General features: G+C 38.9%; 1 protein-coding gene across 2 annotated transcripts in view; it reads left to right on the top strand.

Moving 5' to 3' along the window:
* UBQLN1 (ubiquilin 1) overlaps nucleotides 1-22,053 on the top strand; it is a 53,210-nt gene that overhangs the window by 17,729 nt on the left and 13,428 nt on the right. For both annotated transcript variants that reach the window (XM_004774077.3, XM_004774076.3), the window contains exons 2-6: nucleotides 11,203-11,354; nucleotides 13,381-13,496; nucleotides 19,657-19,919; nucleotides 20,386-20,544; nucleotides 20,721-20,955. In XM_004774077.3, coding sequence (XP_004774134.1) covers nucleotides 11,203-11,354; nucleotides 13,381-13,496; nucleotides 19,657-19,919; nucleotides 20,386-20,544; nucleotides 20,721-20,955 — 925 coding nt within the window. The remainder of the gene's footprint in view (nucleotides 1-11,202; nucleotides 11,355-13,380; nucleotides 13,497-19,656; nucleotides 19,920-20,385; nucleotides 20,545-20,720; nucleotides 20,956-22,053) is intronic.

Raw genomic sequence — 22,053 nt, 5'->3', positions numbered from 1 at the left:
GATTAAAAGTATGGTGTATGGTGTATGGAGTATCGGGCCACTGAATTGAGTAATTAAGCCTTTGTTTTTTGCTAGTTTGTTCCAAGCTTTGGATAATTTACTCAGAATAATCGCATTAGTCTTTTACAGTATTACATTAGTCTTCTGTTTGGGAGTGGTTCTAATATCTAAATATTTTGAGATTGGCTTGACATTTAAAATTTATTTTTATAAGAACTGAATTATAATTGGTGGTCAGATGATAAAATTTTCCTCTCTATAGTACTAGAGCTATAGCTGTACTCTACCACTGTCTCTGACATAATGCTTTCCAACTTGCTCTATGAAGCGCTATGAACTCATACTTGAGTTGCTCTAAAGCCCCTGCGAATCAAGAGTTCCACCCTTGTAATCACCACCTCCTCCCAAAGATAACCACTATTCTCACTTTGACACTCTGGATTTTGCCCCTCCCTTTTTTCTTAAACTTTATAGAAGAGAAGTCACAGTTTATCTTCATTTGTGATTGGCTTTTGCTCTGCATTCAGGGATCCATGGTGACATGTGGCTGTAGTTCATTTGTTGTCATCATGTGTACTATCATATTAAGTAAATATACCACAGTTTCTTCTGCAGTTAAAGAACAGTTGAGTTGTTTCAAGTTTTTGGCTAATAAAGAATACTGGTTTGAACTTCCTTGAACATATCTTTTGGTGTACCTGTGGACCTGTTTGTTTGTTAGATATAATCCTGTAAGTGGAATTGTTGGGTCAGTAGAGTAAGCATTGATTCAGCTTCTGCCTCAAAGTATTTTTCCAGAATATACCAGCCTGTACTTATGTCTGTAATGTTTGTGGATTCTGGTTGCTCTACGTCTTTCAAGTTGAACCATTCTGTAAGTGTATCGCTGGTTTTAATTTGAAGTTATCTGATTGATAATTAAATAGGAAAAGCAGCTTTTTGTTGTTGTTGTTTTGAAAAGCAGCTTTTCATTTGTGCTAGTCCTTTAACTTTAATTTTGTGAAGTTCTTGTTTTAGTCTTTTGACCGTTTTTTAATTGGGTTGTCTTGATATTTGTACATATCCTGTGTAAAATCTGGATTCAGGCTCTCTTGATTGTTGGTATTTAAGATGTTTCTCTCTCTTATCTCTGTTAATGATAGTTCAATTTATTTATTTTTATTTATTTGAGCGAGCACGTGCTAACATGCGTGGGAGCACAAGGGGGAGGAAGGGGCAGGCAGAAAGGGAGAAACAGACTCTCCTCTGAGCAGGAAGCCCTATGTGGGGTGTGTTCCCAGGACCCTGAGATCATGACCCGATGAAGGCAGATGCTTAACCAACTGTGCCACCCAGGCACCCCTATTGTGCCCCCCTCCTTTTCTTAATGGTTACTTTTTATGTCCTGCTTAGGACACAGAATTTTCCAGTTGTATAGAATTTTATTGATTTCTCTTTTTGGTACTGTTTAATTGCATGGTAGTATTTAATTTGCATGTGGTCATAGTACATGTTTGGTAAGATTTTCATTTGAAATATGTTGCCCTGCTTTATGGCACAGCATATGGTCTGATTTTATAAATGTACTTAAGAGGAATGTTTATTCTGCAGTTGTTGGGTGCAGTTTTCTACACGTTCCATTAGGACATTTGTTAATTATGTTCAAGTCTGTGTGTGTGTGTGTGTGTGTGTGTGTGTGTGTGTTGGCCTGTTTTATTCTATCAGGTACTGAGGTAAATGTGCTAAAATCTTACTGTACTTTCAGATTTGTCTATTCTTCTTTGTGGTTATGTTTTGTTTTTATTTTATGTACTTTGAAGCTGTTTTATTATGTATGTATACTTTTAAAGTTTTATCTTGTGAATTTAACACTTCAGAACATTGAAATGTCCTAGTTGCTTTTATGTTAAAGTCTGTTTGTTGATTAGAATAGCCTCACTTTGTTTAGTAATACCCTTTTTATTTTAGTTTTCAACCTTTCTTTTTTTATTATTAGGCCAGTTTTTCTTCCCTCTTTTAAATTTTTTCTTATTATGGGTGATTTAAAGTATATAGGGATAGATATAGTAAGTTAGACTCTCAGGAATCCTGTACTCAGTTTTGACAGCTAATCTTAAAGCCAGTCTTGTTTCAGGTATATTTTCCCTTAAGGTACCTCCCTCTTCCTCATCATTTTTGTTTTAAAGATATTATGTATTTATTGAGAGAGGAGGGTGGAGAGCACGGAGCAGAGGGGGAGGGGCAGAGGGAAAGGGAAAGCAGGCTCCATATGGGGCTTGATCCCAGGACACTGGGATCGTGACCTGAACTGAAGGCAGAGGCCTAACCAGCAGAACTGCCTAGGCGCCCAGCCCTTCCTCATCATTTTGATGCATCTCTCATGCATTATATCCATTCATCCCTTAGTACTTCAGCATGTATCTCTAAGGACCTTTTATTTACTTTTTTTTTTTTTAAGATTTTATTTATTTATTTGACAGAGATCACAAGTAGGCAGAGAGGCAGGCAGAGTGAGAGAGAGAGGAGGAAGCATCCTCCCTGCTAAGCAGAGAGCCTGATGTGGGACTCGATCCCAGGATTCTAGGATCATGACCTGAGCTGAAGGCAGAGGTTTTAACCCACTGAGCCACCCAGGCGCCCTCAAAAATAAGGACCTTTTATTTTATTTTATTTTATTTTTAAAGATTTTATTCATTTATTTGACAGAGAGAGATCACAAACAGGCAGAGAGGCAGGCAGAGAGAGAGAGGAGGAAGCAGGCTCCCTGCTGAGCAGAGAGCCCGATGCGGGGCTCGATCCCAGGTCTCTGGGATCATGACCTGAGCCGAAGGCAGCGGCTTAACCCACTGAGCCACCCAGGCGCCCCAAAATAAGGACCTTTTAAAAAAAAATACATTATCCTGCCTTTGCAGTGAATAATTCCTTAATTTCATCGGTTCAAAATTTCTGTTATCTCAGTGATTTTTTTTTTTAGCATAGTAATAGTATGAATTTATTTTATGTTTTTGTTTTCAAAAAAAGACTTGTATTTTTTGAGAACAGCAATTTGAGCAGTGGGTAGAATTTCCATATCCCCTGCTCCCCCCTCTCATACCATCAGCATCCCACCCCATAATAGTGCATGTGTTATAATTGATGGGCATCATCACCTGAAGTCCATAGTTTAAGATTCACTCCTTCTTCCCTTTAAATTTTAAAGATTTTAAAAAATTTATTTGAGAGAAAGCTTGAGTGGGGGGAGGGGCAGAGGTAGAGGGACAAGCAGACTCTCTGCTGACCTTGGGATCATGACCTGAGACAAAGTTAGATACCCAACCGACCAAGCCACCAAGGTGCTCCCCATGCTTTAAGATACACTTTTGATGTTTTTACATGCTTTGGGTTTTGACAAAGGTTTAATGACATGTGCCTATTCATCATCCTTTCCGAACCCCTAGCAACCACTGATCTCATAGTTTTGCTTTTTCCAGAATGTCATATATGTCATATAGTTATAATTATACAATATGTGGACTCTGCAGATTGGCTCCTCAGAGTTAGTAATATGTATTTACAATTACTTGATGTTTTCTCATGGTTTTATGTATGTATATATAGCACTGAGTAATATTCCATTGTCTGGATGTACTACAGTTTATTCATTCACCTACTGAAGAATATCTTGGTTTGCTTCTGAGTCTTGACAATATTGAATAAAACTGCTATAAATAACTGTGTGCAGGTTTTTGTGTGGACATGAGTTTGCAGCTTTTATCGTTTGTTAATACTGCTTAGCTTCTGATTTTCTCCTTTTGTATGGACGTAAGTTTTTAAGTTCTTTGGTAAATAGCAGGGAGTGTGATTGCTGGATCAAGTGGTAAGAGCTTTATCAAAAACTGTCAGACGGGCCTCCAAAGTATACCAAATGGTGCCTCATCAGTAGTGAATAAGAGTTCCTTTTCTACATCCGTGCTGGCATCTAGTGTTGTATTTTGGATTCGGACATTCTGTAATAAGAGTGTAGCGTGATCCTTAGTTTTTTTTGTTTTTGTTTTTGTTTTTTCCCCAGTTCCCTAAAGACATGATGTGGAGCATCTTTTCATGTGCTTGTTTGCATTTTGTATATCATTTTTGGTGAGGTGTCTGTTAAAGTCTTTTGCCCATTTTTTAAATCAGGTTGTTTAATTTTGTTATTGTTGGGTGTTCTTTGTGTATATTTTTTAAAGATTTTATTTATTTGAGAGCGAGCGAGTGAGAGAGAGAGAGCGCATGAGCATGGGAAGGTGGGAAGGGTAGAGGGTGAGGGAGAAGAGACTCAACCTCTGAGCAGGAAGCCTGAGGTAGGGGCTGGATCCTAGGACCCAGAGATCATGACCTGAGCTGAAGGCAGTTGCTTAACCAACTGAGCTACCCAGGGGCCCCACTTCTTTCTGTATTTTGGATAATAGTCCTTATCAGATGTGTCTTTTGCAAATATTTTCATTCCATCTGGCTTGTTTCTCATTTGCTTAAAAAGATTAATTTTTTTGAAATCTTGCCATTTGCGACGACCTGGATGGAACTAGAGGGTATCAAGCTTAGTGAAATAAGTCAGTCAGAGAAAGACAACTATCATATGATCTCCCTGATATGAGGAAGTGGAGATGCAACATGGGGGGTTGGGGGGGTAGGAGAAGAATAAATGAAGTAAGATGGGATCGGGAGGGAGACAAACCATATGTGACTCTTAATCTCACAAAACAAACTGAGGGTTGCTGGGGGGAGGGAGGTCAGGAGAGGGGGGTGGGGTTATGGACATTGGGGAGGGTATGTGCTATGGTGAGTGCTGTGAAGTGCGTAAACCTGGCGATTCACAGACCTGTACCCCTGGGGATAAAAATACATTATATGTTTATAAAAAAATAAAAAATAAATTAAAAAAAATTTTTTTGAAGTGGAATGCAGATAAGGCATTGCAAGTGACTGATAAGTTTCTTGTTTCTTTGTTTCCTTTTCCTGTTATCTATCTCTTTCTTTTCCTGCCTTGTTGAATTGACTGGGACTTTGAATATACTGTGTTGAGTAGAGTGGTGGTGCTGGCGTGCTGGGGGTGGATATCATTACTTTGTTCCTGATCTTAGTGGGAAAGCATTCACCATTAAATATGATGTTAATTGCACATATTTCCTTGATGCACTTTATCAGGTCTAAGTAGTGCCCTTTTATTCCTAATTTGCTGAGACTTTCATCATGAATGAATGTTGTCACTTGCTTTTTTTACTGTTGACTCATAAGATTGTATGGTTTTTCTTCCTTTGTCTGTTGATATAAATTAATTTTCAAATTTGGCTTAGCCTCTTGTTTCTCCGTATAGTGCTGGATGATTGTGGAGATTTTCTACGTTTGTTTTCCTGAGGGATTTTGGTTTGTAGTTGTCTTCTATTTTGTTTTCTTGCTTTGGTTATCAGGGTATTGGCCTCATGAAATGAGTTGAGAACATTTCCCTTTTGTATTTTCAAAAGAGATTGAATGAGTTCTGGTAGCTTGACTCTGAAGAAATTGACTTGTTTCATCAAAGTTGTCATATACATATGTGTGTGGAGTGTCCCTTATCCTTTTACTGTTCAAGAAATCTGTAGTCTTTCCCCTCTGTTGTTCTAATATTGTTAATTTGTGTCTTGCTGTTTTATCTTGGTTAATCTAGCTAGATTTTCTTTTTTTAATGAATTTTACTTATATTTAAAAGATTTTTCTCTTACTCTGTTTTTATTTTGTTGATTTCTGCTTTTTAAGATTTTATTTATTTGATAGAGAGATCACAAGTAGGCAGAGAGGCAGGCAGAAAGGGGGGGGGAAGCAGGCTCCCCACTGAGTAGTGAGCCTGATGTGGGGCTCAATCCCAGGACCCTGAGATCATGACCTGAGCCAAAAGCAGAGGCTTAACCCACTGAGTCACTCAAGCACCCCTGGTTTCTGCCTTTTTAAAAATAATTCCTCACTTGAGTTTCATTTGCTCTTTGATTTTTTTAAAGGTTAAAACTTAGATTACAGATTGTGATCTTTCTTCTTAAATATAAGTCTTTAATATTATAAATTTCCCTAGGCATTGGTTTAGCTGAATCTCACAAATTTTGACATACCTTAGCTTCATTTTCATTTAGTTGGAAGTGCTTTCTTTCTATTCAAGACTTCCTTTTTATCCTTCCTTTAGAAGTATTTTGTTAACTTGCAGATTTTCTCGATATCTTCTGTTACTGATTTTTAATATAATTCCAATATTATCAGGGAATATATTTACATTATTTTAAATTTCCAAGGTTTTTCTGTTATCCATTTTATGGTCTGTCTTGGTGAGGGTTCCATGTGTACTTAAAAAGTTTCATTTTCAGGGTGCCTGGGTGACTCAGTTGGTTAAGCATCAGACTTTTTTTTTTTTTTTTAAAGATTTTATTTATTTATTTGACAGACAGAGATCACAAGTAGGCAGAGAGGCAGGCAGAGAGAGAGGGGAGGAAGCAGGCTCCCTGTGGAGCAGAGAGCCCGCGGGGCTCGATCCCAGGACCCTGGGATCATGACCTGAGCTGAAGGCAGAGTCCTTAACCCACTGAGCCACCCAGACGCCCCAAGCATCAGACTCTTGATGTCAGCTCAGGTCTTGATCTCAAGGCATGAGTTGAAGGCCTGCCTTGGGCTCCATGCTGGGCATGGAGATACTTAAAAAAATTTCATTTTCATCTACAGGTTCTTCTCTGCTTTTTCCTCCTTAGCAACTTGTTTGTTGAGAATTGTGTGTGTGTGAGGTTGTATTTTTTTGATGACATTTAATATGGTTTTTTTTTATCATCTTCATTTTTGGGGAACATTTGTTGTTATACCTAGAGCAGGCAGTGGTCCTTTAATTTTAGTGTGCGGCAAAATTACCTGTGGGGCTTTGTTAAAAAACCATAGATTGTGGAGCCCCATCCCTGGGGTTTCTGATTTGGTTGGTCTGGGCTGGGGACTGAGAATTTGCATTTCTACCAAGTTAACCTAGTAATGGTGAATGTTGCTCATCTGGGGGTGGTACTTTGAAAAGTACAGCTCTAGGGCAGTTTTGCAACCTTGTCAATATTGCCACTTTGAATTGGGTAGTACTTTGTTGTTGGGACTATCCTATGCATTGTAGGAGGTATAGCAGCATGTCTGGTCTCTACCCACCAGATGACAGTGGTTGTGATGAGCAGAAATATCTTCAGACTTTGCCAGATGCTTCCCAGGGGGGATAGAAGCACCCACCCTGATTCGGTATCACTATTCTAGGGTGCTTGGGAAAAACTCTTATGTCCATATCTTTAAATATTTTTCTTTTAGGATAGGTAGATTCTCTGGGAGACACTATAATATTAATGGTCTTCCTGCCCGATGGTGAAGACCTCCTGCCAGTGTTCTGTTTGATAGATATGGGGTGAAGGAGGAAAAGGCTCAGCATCTGCTAGGTCTGTGTTTACTTAATTTTCTTCATTTAGTATTACACTCTTGTTTCCACTTTGCAATGAAAACAGACTCCAGACTCTCTGTTCCCTTTCCAGAGAAGAAAAATCCTCTGACCTTTGGTCGGGTTTGAGGAGGGGCAAGTATTTGCTTAGTGTGTCTGCTTCTGAGACTTGGAAGTAGTCCTCTTTGTTTTAGCCTTTAGGCATCTCTCAACTCATGACCCCCTTCCCTCAGCCTCAGTCTTCTGGGAATTCCAGGGATTGAATTAGTGATTATTGTTCTGCATTGCTAGTTTAGAATTCAGTTCTCTTGGGTCTGCTAAATTAATTGATCAGGTGTCCACCTGATGTCCAGCTTTAAAATTTTGTTCCAGTTGAGACTAAAAGGTCTCAGTTTGTTCTGTCATCTCTTTTTGCTAATCCTATCTCGGGAATAGATTTGTATCTGGAATATATAAAGAATTTTTGAGGGGTGCCTGGCTGGCTCAGTCAGAAGAGCACATGATTCTTGATCTTGGGTTTGTGAGTTCAAGCCCCACATTGGTGTAGAGATTACGTAAATAAATAAAATTTAAAAAAAAGAATTTTTGTAACTCAGTAATAAAAAGACAAACCAATATAAAAAAGGGCAAGGAATCTGAATAAAAAATTCTCCAAAGAAGATACATAAATAAGCACATGAACAGATGTTCAGTGTCAGGGATGGCTAGAATTAAAAAGTCAGATAATAAATATTGGTGAGGATGTGGATTATATACTGCTGGTGGGAATGTACAGCCACTTGTTGTGGTTGGGACTGTATAGCCACTAAGTGGTCCAGCCACTTAGAATAACACTTTGGTGATTCCTCAAATGGTTAAACGAAGAGATACATATGACCCAGTAATTCTACATCTAGATATATACTAAAGAGAAATGAAAACCTATGTCCACACCAAAACTTGTATATGAATGTTTATAACAGCATTATTTCTAAGAGCCCAAAGGTGGAAACAAACCAGATATCCATCAGTTGATGAATGGCTAAACAAAGTGTATGTCCATGCATGGAATAGTATTTGGCCATAAAAAGTAAGGAAGTTCTAGTACATGCTACAGCATGGGTGAACCTTGAAAACATTATGCTAAGTAAAAGAAGCTAGTTACAAAGACTGCGTATTATATAATTGCATTTATGTGAAATGTCAAGCCTGGGGGAAATTTGTTGAGGTAGAAAGTAGATTAGTGTGTTTTTTTTTCTTTTTAAAGATTTTATTTATTTATTTGACAGAGACGCAGTGAGGACAGGGGGACACAAACAGGGGGAGTGGGAGAGGAAGAATCGGGTTTCCTGCTGAGCAGGGAGCCTAATGCAAGGTTTGATCCCAGGACCCCGGGATTTTGACTTGAGGCGAAGGCAGATGCTTAATAAGTGAGCTACCCAGGTGCCCCCACATTAGGGGTTTCTTAAGGGTATGGAGGGAATAGGGAGATAATAACTAAAGGGTATTAGTTTCTTTTAGAGAAGATGAAAATGTTCTAAAATTCTAGTGGTGATTGCATGTATCTCTGAATATACTGAAAACGATTGAACTGTATCCTTTAAATGGGCAAATTGTATGGTACGTGAGTTATACCTCTATAAAACTTTAAAAACTCCTTTACTATTTTAGTGGGGATTTAACAGGATGTAAGAGTAGATGTGTTTCATTTACCTTCAGAAAGGCATTTTACCTTCAAATCTTAAAATATGCTAAAATGCTATATGATTACGGGTTAGACAAAGCATTTGTTTCAGAATGACATATAAGGGATATTAAAGATTCTGAAAATGTTTTCTTTAAGGCTAGGAAAATACATTTAGATTTAAATTAATCTCGTTTTACATATGAAACAGATTATAGTTTATCTGGGTGGATTAGTCCTTGAAGTCCTAACCTGGGAGTTTATTAGCCTTTCATGGAGAGGGACATATTGAGCCTGTCTTTGTTTCTGTATCTGAAATAGGATTAAAACCCATCTACCTCAGAGTTATTGAGGAGTAAAAGAGCTGGCATTGTAGTAGCTACAATTTGTTGACCACCTTCAATGTGTTTGATGCTTGCATTTTACATACATGTCATTCAGTCCTGGGAAACCTTAGTGTTCTGTGGCACCTGGGTGGCTCAGATGGCTAAAAGTCTGACTTTGGCTCAGGTCTTGATCTCAGTGTTGTGGGATCTAGTTTCCAGTCTCTTGAGTTGGGCTCCCTGTCAACAGGGAGTCTGCTTCCCGCTCTGTCTCGCCTCTCTATCATCCTCACTTTCTCGTTCTCTCAAAGAAATAAAATCTTTAAAAAAAGAAAATAGAAAAATACAAAACCATGTATTCTGCTGCTCATTACGTTGTTGCTATTTCTAGTAGCTATCAAAGGAAAAAGTGACATGTCAGTAATAGGAGAATGGTTAAATTATTGATTGGCCTCTATAGGATATTATCAAACAGTATTTTACAAAGATTTCTTTAGTTGTTTGGAAATTGTTATCTTCGGTAAAAAGGTCATGTATTTTCAGGTAAAGGAAGGTGAGCTCAGATGGAAAAGCTCCAAAATATTTACTGTAACATAATTTTGAATTATCTTTTTGATTAAAAAACAAACAGTTACACTGAGTGTTCATACGCAAAGGTAGAGTCTGATGACCTTTAATGCACTTCTCATTTTCAACAATGATTGACATAGTCTGTCTTGTTTTATTTATATCCCTCTGCACTTCCCCTTCCCTGCCTTCTGCAAGATTTTATAAAATCTCAGGTATTATTTAATGTGTCTTCTTACTTCCTACCAAACATACCCCCTTTTATTTCCAAAAAATTCCCTTGGTGATCGTGCCTTCATCTACTGAAACCCATTTCTGTAGGGCATAGGGAAGAGTGGTTTAGGATGTGATTCTTCTCAGAATTTGGACTGATTCTATAAGGTAGTCTGTTAACATAGATTCCTTGGCCTACTCTGAGATTTCCTGATTTGGAGGGTGGAGTAAAGCCTAAGCGTACAGGTGATTGTGATATAGATATGAAAAAAAAACACTGATCTAAATAAATAAGGTTTTTAAAAGATAGTATGAAGATCTTTTCTCTGTTTTTGCATGTTATTGTCCCTGGAAACCCTTTCCTCGGGTTTTTTTTGGTTGCTTCCTAATCTTTCTTTAGGTTTCATTGCAAAGCTTCCTTTAATTGCCCTTATGCTGCCTCTGTACTTTGCGGTTTACTTGACTAACTCTTTTCATTGCTGTCCTTCAAGGAAAGATTTTTGCTCTGTATTTTTGCATGTCGATAATACTGTATGTGTGTTTGTGTAGATGATAGTTCTTGTTAATGCTGAAGGAAAAGGTGGGGAGGAACTAGGTATAATAGGCTGAGAAAATGAGGTTGACTGTATATGTATTCAGCTAGAATGGAGCAGGACTGGAGATGGAAAGCTGAGGCTTAGATTATTGTAAATGTGGTAGCAGCTATGTGTGGCTTGAACTATAGTTAACACCACTGACACAAAAAGAACAAGGATATTGGGAAGAAATGAGTTGTCAGGCCTTAACAGAAAGTTGAATATAGGACATGTGTACTTACAATAACACCTTAGTGTTGGAGATGAGTGAAATGTTAATACTCATTTCCCACCATGATTAAGATACTGATGCAGAAAAAATCTATTTTTATATTGTTTGAATTGTTGCAGTATCTGTCAAAAGGGGCCTTTTTGTAGTACTAGTAGAAACTAGACTAGGTGGTGGTATGCAAACACTTGTAATAATTATTTTATTTTTATCTTACTTAGTTCAAGGAAGAAATTTCTAAACGTTTCAAATCACATACTGACCAACTTGTGTTGATATTTGCTGGAAAAATTTTAAAAGATCAAGATACTTTGAGTCAGCATGGAATTCACGATGGGCTTACCGTTCACCTTGTCATAAAAACACAAAACAGGTATGTTTTTAGAAGACCTAGAGCTTTAGATGTGATGTATATACAGTTTATACTGTTTATACAGTTAACCCTTGAATACTGGAAGAGTTAGGGGCACCAATCGCCGTGTAGTCAAAAATCTGAGAATACCTTTTGACTCCCTCACAATTTTATCTAGCCTGCTATTGAGTGGAAGACTTGCTGGTAATGTGAACAGTTGATTAAATATTTTGTATGTTACATGTATTATATACTGTTTTCATACTATAAGCTAGAGAAAAATGTTATTAAGAAAATCATAAGGAGAGGGACGCCTGGGTGGCTCATTTGGTTAAGCCACTGCCTTCGGCTCTCAGGTCATGATCCCAGGGTCCTGGGATTGAGTTCTGCATTGGGCTCCTTGCTCAGCAGGGAGCCTGCTTCTCTCTTCACCTCTGCCTGCTTGTGCACGTGTGTGCGCGCTCTCGCTCTCTGACAAATAAATACAATCTTTAAAAAAAAAAAATCACAAGGAGGATACATTTATAGTACTGTTCTGTGTTTATTGAAAAAAAATTGAAGTATAATTGGACATCTGTAGTTCAGACCTGTGTTGTTCAAGAGTCAGCTGTATTTCTTAAAAAACAAACAAAAAAAAACAAGTCTTGGGCTCCTGGGTGACTCAGTTGCTTAAGCATCTGCCTTCTGCTCAGATCATGAGCTCAGGGGTGTGGGATTGAGCCCCATGTTGGGCTTCCTTGCTCAATGGGGTGTCTGCTCCCTCTCTCTCAGATAAATAAATAAGATCTTTTAAAAGAATGAAGGAAAAAAAAACAGTCTTGGCTTTAATGGCTTTCTCTGCCATTAATATTTAGATAGATTAAAATTTATTTGTTGTTGATAACAAGTTAAAAAAAATGATTCAGTAATGCTGATGCTTACACATTGATATTTTAGGGAGTTCATCAGTATTAAGTCATATTTCTAAATTAAGTCATAATTCTGAATTGTTTGAATTACAGAATAAGCAAATTAATGTGTTTTTAGTGATGCTTTTTGTTTTAGGGAGATTTGGGGATAAGCTCATAGGTGTCTCATCTCCTTGGCAAACCACAAATGAATACCCATTTTAACAGTTTTTTTTAAGATTTTATTTATTTGAGAGAGAGAGTGCGAGAGTGAGCAAGCACTAGTGGGGTGGGCGGAGGGAGAGGGAGAAGCAGACTCCCTGCTCAGCGGGGAGCCTAATGTGGGACTCAATCCCAGGACCCTGGATCATGACCTGAGCCAAAGGCTGATGCTTAACTGACTGAGCCACCCAGGGTGCCTCTCCTGAAGACATGTTATGTGTTATTAAATAACACAGCATGTCTGGTATAATCATTTAATTGAAGTCCTACAGAATACATAGGCATGACAGTTGGTAACTGGTTCTCAGCAGTTGTAAGACAGATCTTGACTTTAGAAATGTTCTGACGAAAAAAATGTACGTCTTAGAATTGAGTGAGATTCAGAACTCTTAACTGGTATCAGATAGAAGGGGTTTCCAGAAAGTGTATTTTTTTACCTAGAAATAATATGAAGGATTAAATTAATACAAGTTATTACTAGTATTGATTTCTCAGTCTCCTTTTGGTGACATCTTTTTATTTTTAACTTTTAACAATTTCAGGAGGGCTGAGTATAACTGCCTCCCAGTCCTGAAGAACTTGGAAGGGAGTAGATAAAATTTGCTTATATAGTCAAGCTTTAATGGGTGTGATTACTCACTGATTTCTCCTCTTTGGGGTGACCTATCTCTGTATCTTACATTATCATTATGATTGTAGTGAAATATTTATATACCTATACTAGGGGGGAGCAGTTAAAGTATAACTTGTATAGGGTTTTTCTATGTTTCTTTATATTTATGTTCTTAATGCTTAGTTATCTCAGATGTTTACCTTATGACAATTTGAATTGGTCTAAAAACTTACAGTTTTGTTTCTGAGAATTCTGGAAATTTCAGAGGTTCTTTTAAAAGTAATTAGTTCCACTCTTTACACCATGATTTGGTTATTTTTCCTAGGCCTCAGGATCATTCAGCTCAGCAAACAAATACCAGTGGAAGCAACGTTACCACATCATCAGCTCCTAGTACTAACTCCACATCTGGTTCTGCCACTAGCAACCCTTTTGGTTTAGGTAAGTGTCTTTAGTTATTTTACAGGGATAGGGAAAAAACCTGTTTTTCACCCAGGGTGGTTTTGGATAAAATGATAGAATTAAACACTAAATCACTTCACAACAACAATTATGTCTAAAGTTATTTCTTTAATTGTAGGTATTAAGGAAGTAGTTGGGAATACAGATGTGCTTTGTTAGCTCACATTTACATTTAATAAGTGATAACTTGGTGGCACTTTTTTTTAAATAATGAAAGAGATGAGGCGCCTGGGTGGCTCAGTGGGTTAAAGCCTCTGCCTTCTGCTCAGGTCATGATCTCAGGGTCTTGGGATCGACCCCACATCGGGCTCTCTGCTCAGCAGGGAGCCTGCTTTCTCCTCTCTCTCTGTCTGCCTCTCTACCTACTTGTGGTCTCTGTCTGCCACATAAATAAATAAAACATAAAAAAACAATAATAATGAAAGAGATGTAAGCATATGTGTACCTGATCTGACTTACCACATCATTGAATCTAAGGAAAATTAGCTAATTGTTGATCATAAGCTAAGCTAACCCCCTGAGTAGTTTTTCTTGATTTGAAAATGAAGGACTCAGACCTCCATTAGTGTCTCAAACTCAGTGGAGAGCTGGGGCCTAGGAGCAAGTCCATTGGCTAAGGAGCTCCTGCATCAGCCAAAACCCCTTTTCTTATTATCAGTTTTAAACTGAGATTCTGTGGCAGGTCTTGTTGGGGAAAAAGATTATTCTGAAATTAACAGACACTGAACTAGATAGTTAAATGGTTTGATGCCTCTTTCAGTTAAGTTGTATAATAGTACTTTGCAAAGACATTTAAAAAAATATGTACATTTTTCACGTATCAAGGATCATACCTTCCCTTACTTTCAGAAAAAGTTTTTTTTTTTTTAAGATTTTTATTTATTTATCAGAGAGAGAGAGGGGGAGAGAGCAAGCACAGGCAGACAGAATGGCAGGCAGAGGCAGAGGGAGAAGCAGGCTCCCCGCCGAGCAAGGAGCCCGATGTGGGACTCGATCCCAGGACGCTGGGATCATGACCCGAGCCGAAGGCAGCTGCTCAACCAACTGAGCCACCCAGGCGTCCCCAGAAAAAGTTTTTTAGTAATTTACTCCTACTGTGCCAACTATGTTGGTTACCTTTTAGGGTATGACAGGATTTCACATTTTCTTTTCCTTTTTTTTTTTTAAACTTTTACATTTTTGCTGCTCTTGTTTTCTAGGATGATCTTAGGGTAAATGTATCTCTTCTGGCAAGTTTTAGATGGCAGAATCATTGGCATGAATAGTCTAGAGAGATAAGTATGAAATGTTCAGAGTCATGAAAGTTATTGTTGAAGTAAATGGTCTTCCCTCTTCCCTCATTTTATAGGCAAAGAAATTGAAGCCCAGACAGCCTTTTATAATTTGTCTGAGGCCTGTATATACATCTCCCCATTTCCTTCATTTCTAGTCTCATTCCTATCCCCTCCTATCTCCATTGCTTTTCTTCATCAGGTATTCCATTTACCTCCTATAGTTATTCTTTTTTGGTGCTTCTTCTCATGAAGGCCTCTCCCATGTATAAAAGTTACAGACCCACCACCCCCCTTTCCTTGGCTTCTCTTCTTAGCTGTTTTTGGAAGAGACATTTTACTTTTTCTGTCTTTATTTCCCTTTCACTAAGTTTGCTGTGGTTTCCCTCTCCCCCCAATCACTTCATTGAAAATTCACTTGAGGGACGCCTGGGTGGCTCAGTTGGTTGAGCCTTCGGCTTAGGTCATGATCCCAGGGTCCTGGGATCGAGTCCCACATCGGGTTCCTTGCTCGGCAGGGAGCCTGCTTCTCCCTCTGCCTCTGCCTGCCTCTCTGTCTGCCTGTGCTCGCTCGCTCTCTCTCCCTCTGTCTCTGACAAATAAATAAATAAAATCTTTAAAAAAAAAAAATTCACTTGATAAGGTCACCATTGACCTCTTGGCTTGCCAAATTTAGTGGACACATTTTTGTTTTAATTAAGTTTCTCAGTCCTGACCAGTCTATCCTTGAAATATTCTTCCTTTAACTCCTATTACTGTTTTTCCCTGGTTAGTTTTCTGGCTTTTTTTTTTTTTTTCCTTTTTTTGGTCTCATTTATGGGTTTCTTTTCTTCAGATTGGTATTCCCCAGAGTATTGCCTTTTCTTTCTTCTTGTTAAGATATTATTTTCTGGGATACCTGGGTGGCTCAGTCGGTTAAGTGGCTGCCTTCGGCTCAAGTCATGATCCCAGCGTCCTGGAATTGAGTCCTGCATTGGGCTCCGTGCTCTGCAGGGAGCCTGCTTCTCCCTCTGCCTCTGCCTGCCACTCTCCCTGCCTGTACTCTCTTTGTCTCTCTGACAAATAAATAAATGAAATCTTAAAAAAAAAAAAAGAAGACATTATCTTCCTCCTGTATCTCGGTGACTCTCAAGTCTTTACCTCAACCATAGCATTTACAAACTCCATGTCCTGTGTTCAGCTCTCCTCTTTGATATGTTTTGATGTTCTCTAGTACTTTGGCCTGTGTGTCTCCTCAGAAAGCAAAGGAAAACAAATGCAGAAACTTATCTTGCCTCTCAAAGTACTACCTATTCCCCACTGATTCTCTCCACACCTCTTCTCCGTCCCATCCCATGCAAATACTCCCTGTTGTTACTGCCTTGATGCAGCTCCTTCACTTTAAAAAATCTGTAATGTTTACTCTATAGTCATTTCCACACTATTAGAATAAGAACATCTGAAGTGACTGTTCTGCTTAAAATCTGTCAAGGCATTATGATTTAGCTTTTGCCTACCTCTCCATTCTCATTTCTTAACAAAGCTCAACAGTTTTTTTTTTTAAATTTTTTAAATTTCTTTCAGCGTAACAGAATTCCTTGTTTATGCACCACACCCAGTGCTCCATGCAATACGTGCCCTCCATAATACCCACCACCTGGCTCCCCCAACCTCCCACCCCCGCCCTTTCAAAACCCTCAGGTTGTTTTTCAGAGTCCATAGTCTCATGGTTCACCTCCCCTTCCAATTCCCTCAACTCCCTTCTCCTCTCCATCTCCCCATGTCCTCCATGTTATTTGTTATGCTCCACAAATAAGTGAAACCATATGATACTTGACTCTCTCTGCTTGACTTATTTCACTCAGCATAATCTCTTCCAGTCCTGTCCATGTTGCTACAAAAGTTGGGCATTCATCCTTTCTGATGGAGGCATAATACTCCATAGTGTATATGGACCACATCTTCCTTATCCGTTCGTCTGTTAAAGGGCATCTTGGTTCTTTCCACAGTTTGGCCATTGCTGCTATAAACATTGGGGTACAGATGGCCCTTCTTCTCACTACATCTGTATCTTTGGGGTAAATACCCAGTAGTGCAATTGCAGGGTCATAGGGAAGTTCTATTTTTAATTTCTTAAGGGATCTCCGCACAGTTCTCCAAAGAGGCTGCACCAACTTGCATTCCCACCAACAGTGTAAGAGGGTTTCCCTTTCTCCACATCCTCTCCAACACACGTTGTTTCCTGTCTTGCTAATTTTGGCCATTCTAACTGGTGTAAGGTGGTATCTCAATATGGTTTTAATTTGAATCTCCCTGATGGCTAATGATGATGAACATTTTTTCATGTGTCTGAGAGCCATTTGTATGTCTTCATTGAAGAATTGTGTTTATATCTTCTGCCCATTTTTGGACATGATTATCTGTTTTGTCAACAGTTTTAATCAACAGTTTTATTAGGTTACCTATCTTTTGGTAATAGATAACCTCAAACTCCGTAGCATCTTAGCACAAATCTTAATTTCTTGATCCAAAGCTTTTTCTTTAGTCTGCAGTGAGCCCCCACCTACGTGGTCAGTCCTCAGGGACTCAGGCTAATGGAATCTTGCCATCTCCATCACTTGGGACGTAGCAGAAGAGATAGCTAAGAGTCTCAAGCTGGACCTTCTTACTTTTGCCAGAAATGACACATTTCTTGCAGTCCTTTGGTCATAACTAGTCACATGAGCCTGTCCAGCTGCAAAAGAAATAAAAGGCCGCATGTAGAATTTTTGGTGAGCCCTGCTATTTGCCATTCTAGTAAAATACGAAGTTTTTGTGATTCCAGGAACACATCAGTAGTCATATTTATCTCTTTGCTTTTCTGTATAATGTTTGTTGTGTTTATTATTAAATCTTTCTTCCAATTCTTCCCATTCCTTGCCAGCCTGTTCATTTTCTACACTCATTGTCATCTTATGGAAAGCAACCATTCCACTTAGGTACTATAGCACGATAGTATCTTGTGGCTATTTCTGCTATAAGGGTACTGATTCTGTATTTGTTTTCCTTGTCTGCCTTCCTACTACATTGAGTTCTGTGTGTAGTACTTGTTTCTTCTCAGGTTATTCCCCGCATGGGTAGCACAGTCCCTGGCCTATTAGAAAGTGCTCAGTAAATAAGGAAAACAAATACAAAAACTCTTCTCTTAAACTACTTAAATTACTGCCTCTTACCCACTAAATCTCTTTCCATACCTCTTCTCTATGCAGTTATTCCGTGTTACTTCCTTGAATGAATGCATTTGGTTGCTTCTGTAATTTTTACAGTTAACATTTTATGATAATCACTCAGTCATCTTTGATCTGTTAGGTTTTTCCATGACTTAATTCCTCCAAAGAGACATCTGTTTCCATTTTAAGTCCTGACCTTTTCTCTCCTTTATCAGCAGCAGCTTTGTTCTATTGGAGGGTCCCACAGTTTCCCTCCACTTTTGATAATTCTCTGGAACAGCTTACAAAATTCAGGAAAATGTTTATGTTTACCAGTTTATTGTAAAGGTTACACTTTAGAAATAAACAAATGGAAGAGAAGCATAGAGCAAGAAATGGAGGTGTGGGAGAGTGCAGGGTTCCCATGATCTACAAGTGTTCACCAACGTGGAAATTTCCCGAATCTCATTCCTCAAGAATTTTTATAGAGCTCAGTCTCCAATCTAGCTCTTTTTCCTCCTCTTTTTGGAGGTTGGTGGGTGGCTAGAAGTACAGCTGTTTTTGTCACTTGTCTTTTTGGTGATTCCCCCATCCTGAGGCTGTCTAGGTGCCCCACACTAAGGAATTAATTGGCATAAATGAAGTGTGATCCAAAGGGGCTTGTATTGTAGAACAAAAGACACTCCCTTCACTCTGGAAATTCTAAGGCTTTTAGGAGTTCTGTGCCCAGAATCTGGGACAAAGACCAAAAATGTATTATACTGCACATAGGAAATACATATTTAAAAAATATATTTTTAAAGATTTTATTTGTGTATTTGTCAGAGTGAGAGAGCACAAGGAAGGGGGTGTGCAACAGAAAGAGGGAGAAGCAGGCTCCATCCTGAGCAAGAAGCCCCATGCAGGACTCAGTCCCAGGACCCTGGGATCATGACCTGAGCCGAAGGCAGACACTTAACTGACTGAGCCACCCAGGAAATATTTAGTTGGTTTTATTATTTAAACTTAAATATCAAAGTGAGTGGATTTTTGGCTGATAATAGTTATAGAAATGGAAGAGTTTTACTTTTACTATTGTTTAGTTATATTAGTTTTTTAGTTACACTGTTACAGTTTTACTATTACTTTTTAAAAGTAATAGGAATTCTGTGTGATTGAAAATGGTTTTTTAGGGCACCTGGGTGGCTCAGTGGGTTAAGCCACTGCCTTTGGCTCAGGTCATGATCTCAAGGTCCTGGGATCGAGTTCCGCATCGGGCTCTCTGCTCAGCAGGGAGTCTGCTTCCTCCTCTCTCTCTCTCTGCCTGCCTCTCTGCCTACTTGTGATCTCTCTCTGTCAAATAAATAAATTAAATCTTTAAAAAAAAAAAAAAAGAAAATGGTTTTTTAGGGCGCCTGGGTGGCTCAGCTGGTCATGATCTCTGGGCCCTGGCATCAAGTCCCCCATCAGGCTTTCTCCCCTCTCCTCAGTGGGGAGTCTACTTCTCCCTCTCCTCTACCCCTCACCCATCCTTGTGCCGCTCTCTTCTCTCAGACAAATCTTTAAAAATAGGTGGTTTTCCATAATGGGACTGTTGAGTCACTATTTTTGCATTTCCATATTTTAGCACAGTAGTATTAATGATAAAATTTCTGACTTTGATTTATCCCTTATCTTTTTCCCTTTTCCCTTTTCCTCTTATCTTTTCCCTTATCTTCTTAGGTGGCCTTGGAGGGCTTGCAGGTCTGAGTAGCTTGGGTTTGAATACTACTAACTTCTCCGAACTACAAAGCCAGATGCAGCGGCAACTTATGTCCAATCCTGAAATGATGGTCCAGATTATGGAGAATCCCTTTGTCCAGAGCATGCTGTCAAATCCTGACCTGATGAGGCAGTTAATTATGGCCAATCCGCAAATGCAGCAGTTGATTCAGAGAAATCCAGAAATTAGTCATATGCTGAATAATCCAGATATTATGAGACAAGTATGTGGAAAGTTCTTTAAGTTCATTTAGCTAAAGAATTATATGCTTAGTTTTTACTTAATTTCCTGTGCTTAAGGAGCTTGCCTTTTATAGATGGCTAAGCTACAAAAAAAAGTCCTGGTATTTATTCGGGAAAACTCAGCAACACACTACTTTGGATTGTTTGAGATTTGAGCTTTCTGCTGTATTTTAAAGATCACTGTAAATGGTTATTTTGCAGATTTAAGAAGCGAAAAGAATCTGATTCAGCAGATGGGCATTCATTCATAACAGAGTGTTTCTTGGTGTTACTTGAATGTTAGATTGAGGTGACAGCAGGAATTATTGAAAATAAGTTCCTGATTTAATTATTAAAGACTGTTAATTCATCATTAGAAAACTTGTAAACAAATCAACTGTGTTTGTTAATAGTTAAAGTAATTCAGTTGTATCTTGGTGCCTTTTTATATGAATATCTTTTTCTTAGACATTGGAACTTGCCAGGAATCCAGCAATGATGCAGGAAATGATGAGAAACCAGGACCGAGCCTTGAGCAACCTAGAAAGCATCCCAGGGGGATACAATGCTTTACGGCGCATGTATACAGATATTCAGGAACCAATGCTGAGTGCTGCACAAGAACAGGTGATAACGTAGGTCCCTGCGGCTTAGGCCAAAGGGCAGCTCCTGATTTAACAGAAATACATGTGTGATTGAAGGGTACCTTTATATGGGGAATACAGTTTTCATTAAAAGAAAGTTCCATATCTGTTATTTAAAACAAAAGCTTATTCTTTATGATTTTTTGTCTTTTATTACAGTTTGGTGGTAATCCATTTGCTTCCCTCGTGAGCAATACATCCTCAGGTGAAGGTAGTCAGCCTTCCCGTACAGAAAATAGAGATCCATTACCCAATCCATGGGCTCCACAGGCTTCCCAGAGTTCATCAGCTTCCAGTGGGACCACCAGCACTGTTGGGGGCACTGGTGCTAATGCTGCCAGTGGCACTTCCGGGCAGAGTTCATCTGCACCAAATTTGGGGCCTGGAGTAGGAGGTAGGCTCCAAACAGCTCACACCACTTTTCTCTATTATCCTCACATTTTTGAATAATGAAAACATTTTTTATACTGTTACTCTTTGTGCTCTGTGTGTGTGTGTGTGTGTGTGTGTGTGTGAAGTAACTTTTATGAATTATCTTTTCATGTTCCAGGTTTTTTAAATGGGAGTTTTAAATATGTAGTGATTAGTATTAATCACTTGTGTGCATTATAGTGGAAAGGGTTACTAATGAGATGACCCCTCCTTCATCCATGAGATGGTTTTGGGAGAAGTGGGTGGTCATCTCATTTCAACCGTAGGAAAACTGAAGTCCGAGAGAATACAATTACTAGTGGACTTCCTACTGGAGCATGTGTTTCTTGGCTTTGGTCTAGTTTCTATTGTAGATCAGTGGATTCCCAGACTCTGGTCCTGAGTGAGACTAGGGCTAAATGAGCTGCATCAGAGCACCTGGCAGGTTTGTTAAAAAACCAGATTCTCTGCGCCCCTGGGTGGCTCAGTTGGTTAAGCGTCTGCCTTCGGCTCAGGTCATGGTCCCAGGGTTGTGGGATCAAGCCCCGTGTCAGGCTCTCTGCTCAGTGGAGAGCCTGCTTCTCCCTCTCCCACTCCCCCTGCTTGTGTTCCCTCTCTGGCTGTCTCTTTCTCTAGCAAATAAATAAATAAAATCTTAAAAAAGAAATCAGACTCTCAGGTCTTAACCTCAGACCTTATGGATAAGAATCTTCTACAGTGGCTTTAAGATCTGTGTATGAAGCTGCTGGAGAGTCTGATATCCGAACAGGTTAGGAATTTACTTTTGATTATTTCTCTGTAGACTAGACTCAGTAAATGGAAGTCCCTTTGTCAACTATTCAGATGCTAAGAGCTAGGTCTAAAATCTGAAGCTAGAGTTAGGATTTTAGTCCTAGTGCTTATCATGGAAATGAGAGGAAGTGAAATTCAGTGTTTGTATATATTCCGAAATGATCACCACAGGAAGTCTAGGTTACATCGAAATAATATCATTTAATCAAGGAAAAAAATTATCCCTTCTGTATTTTACTTACTGCTTATTTGATTTTTAAACTATCTTTGAGAGAGCTACTTTATTCAC

This window comes from Mustela putorius, unplaced genomic scaffold, assembly GCF_011764305.1.
Source record: "Mustela putorius furo isolate JIRA1106 unplaced genomic scaffold, ASM1176430v1.1 tig00000876_pilon_pilon_pilon, whole genome shotgun sequence".
Lineage (NCBI taxonomy): Eukaryota > Metazoa > Chordata > Mammalia > Carnivora > Mustelidae > Mustela > Mustela putorius.
This window is presented reverse-complemented; position numbering and strand designations above follow the sequence as displayed.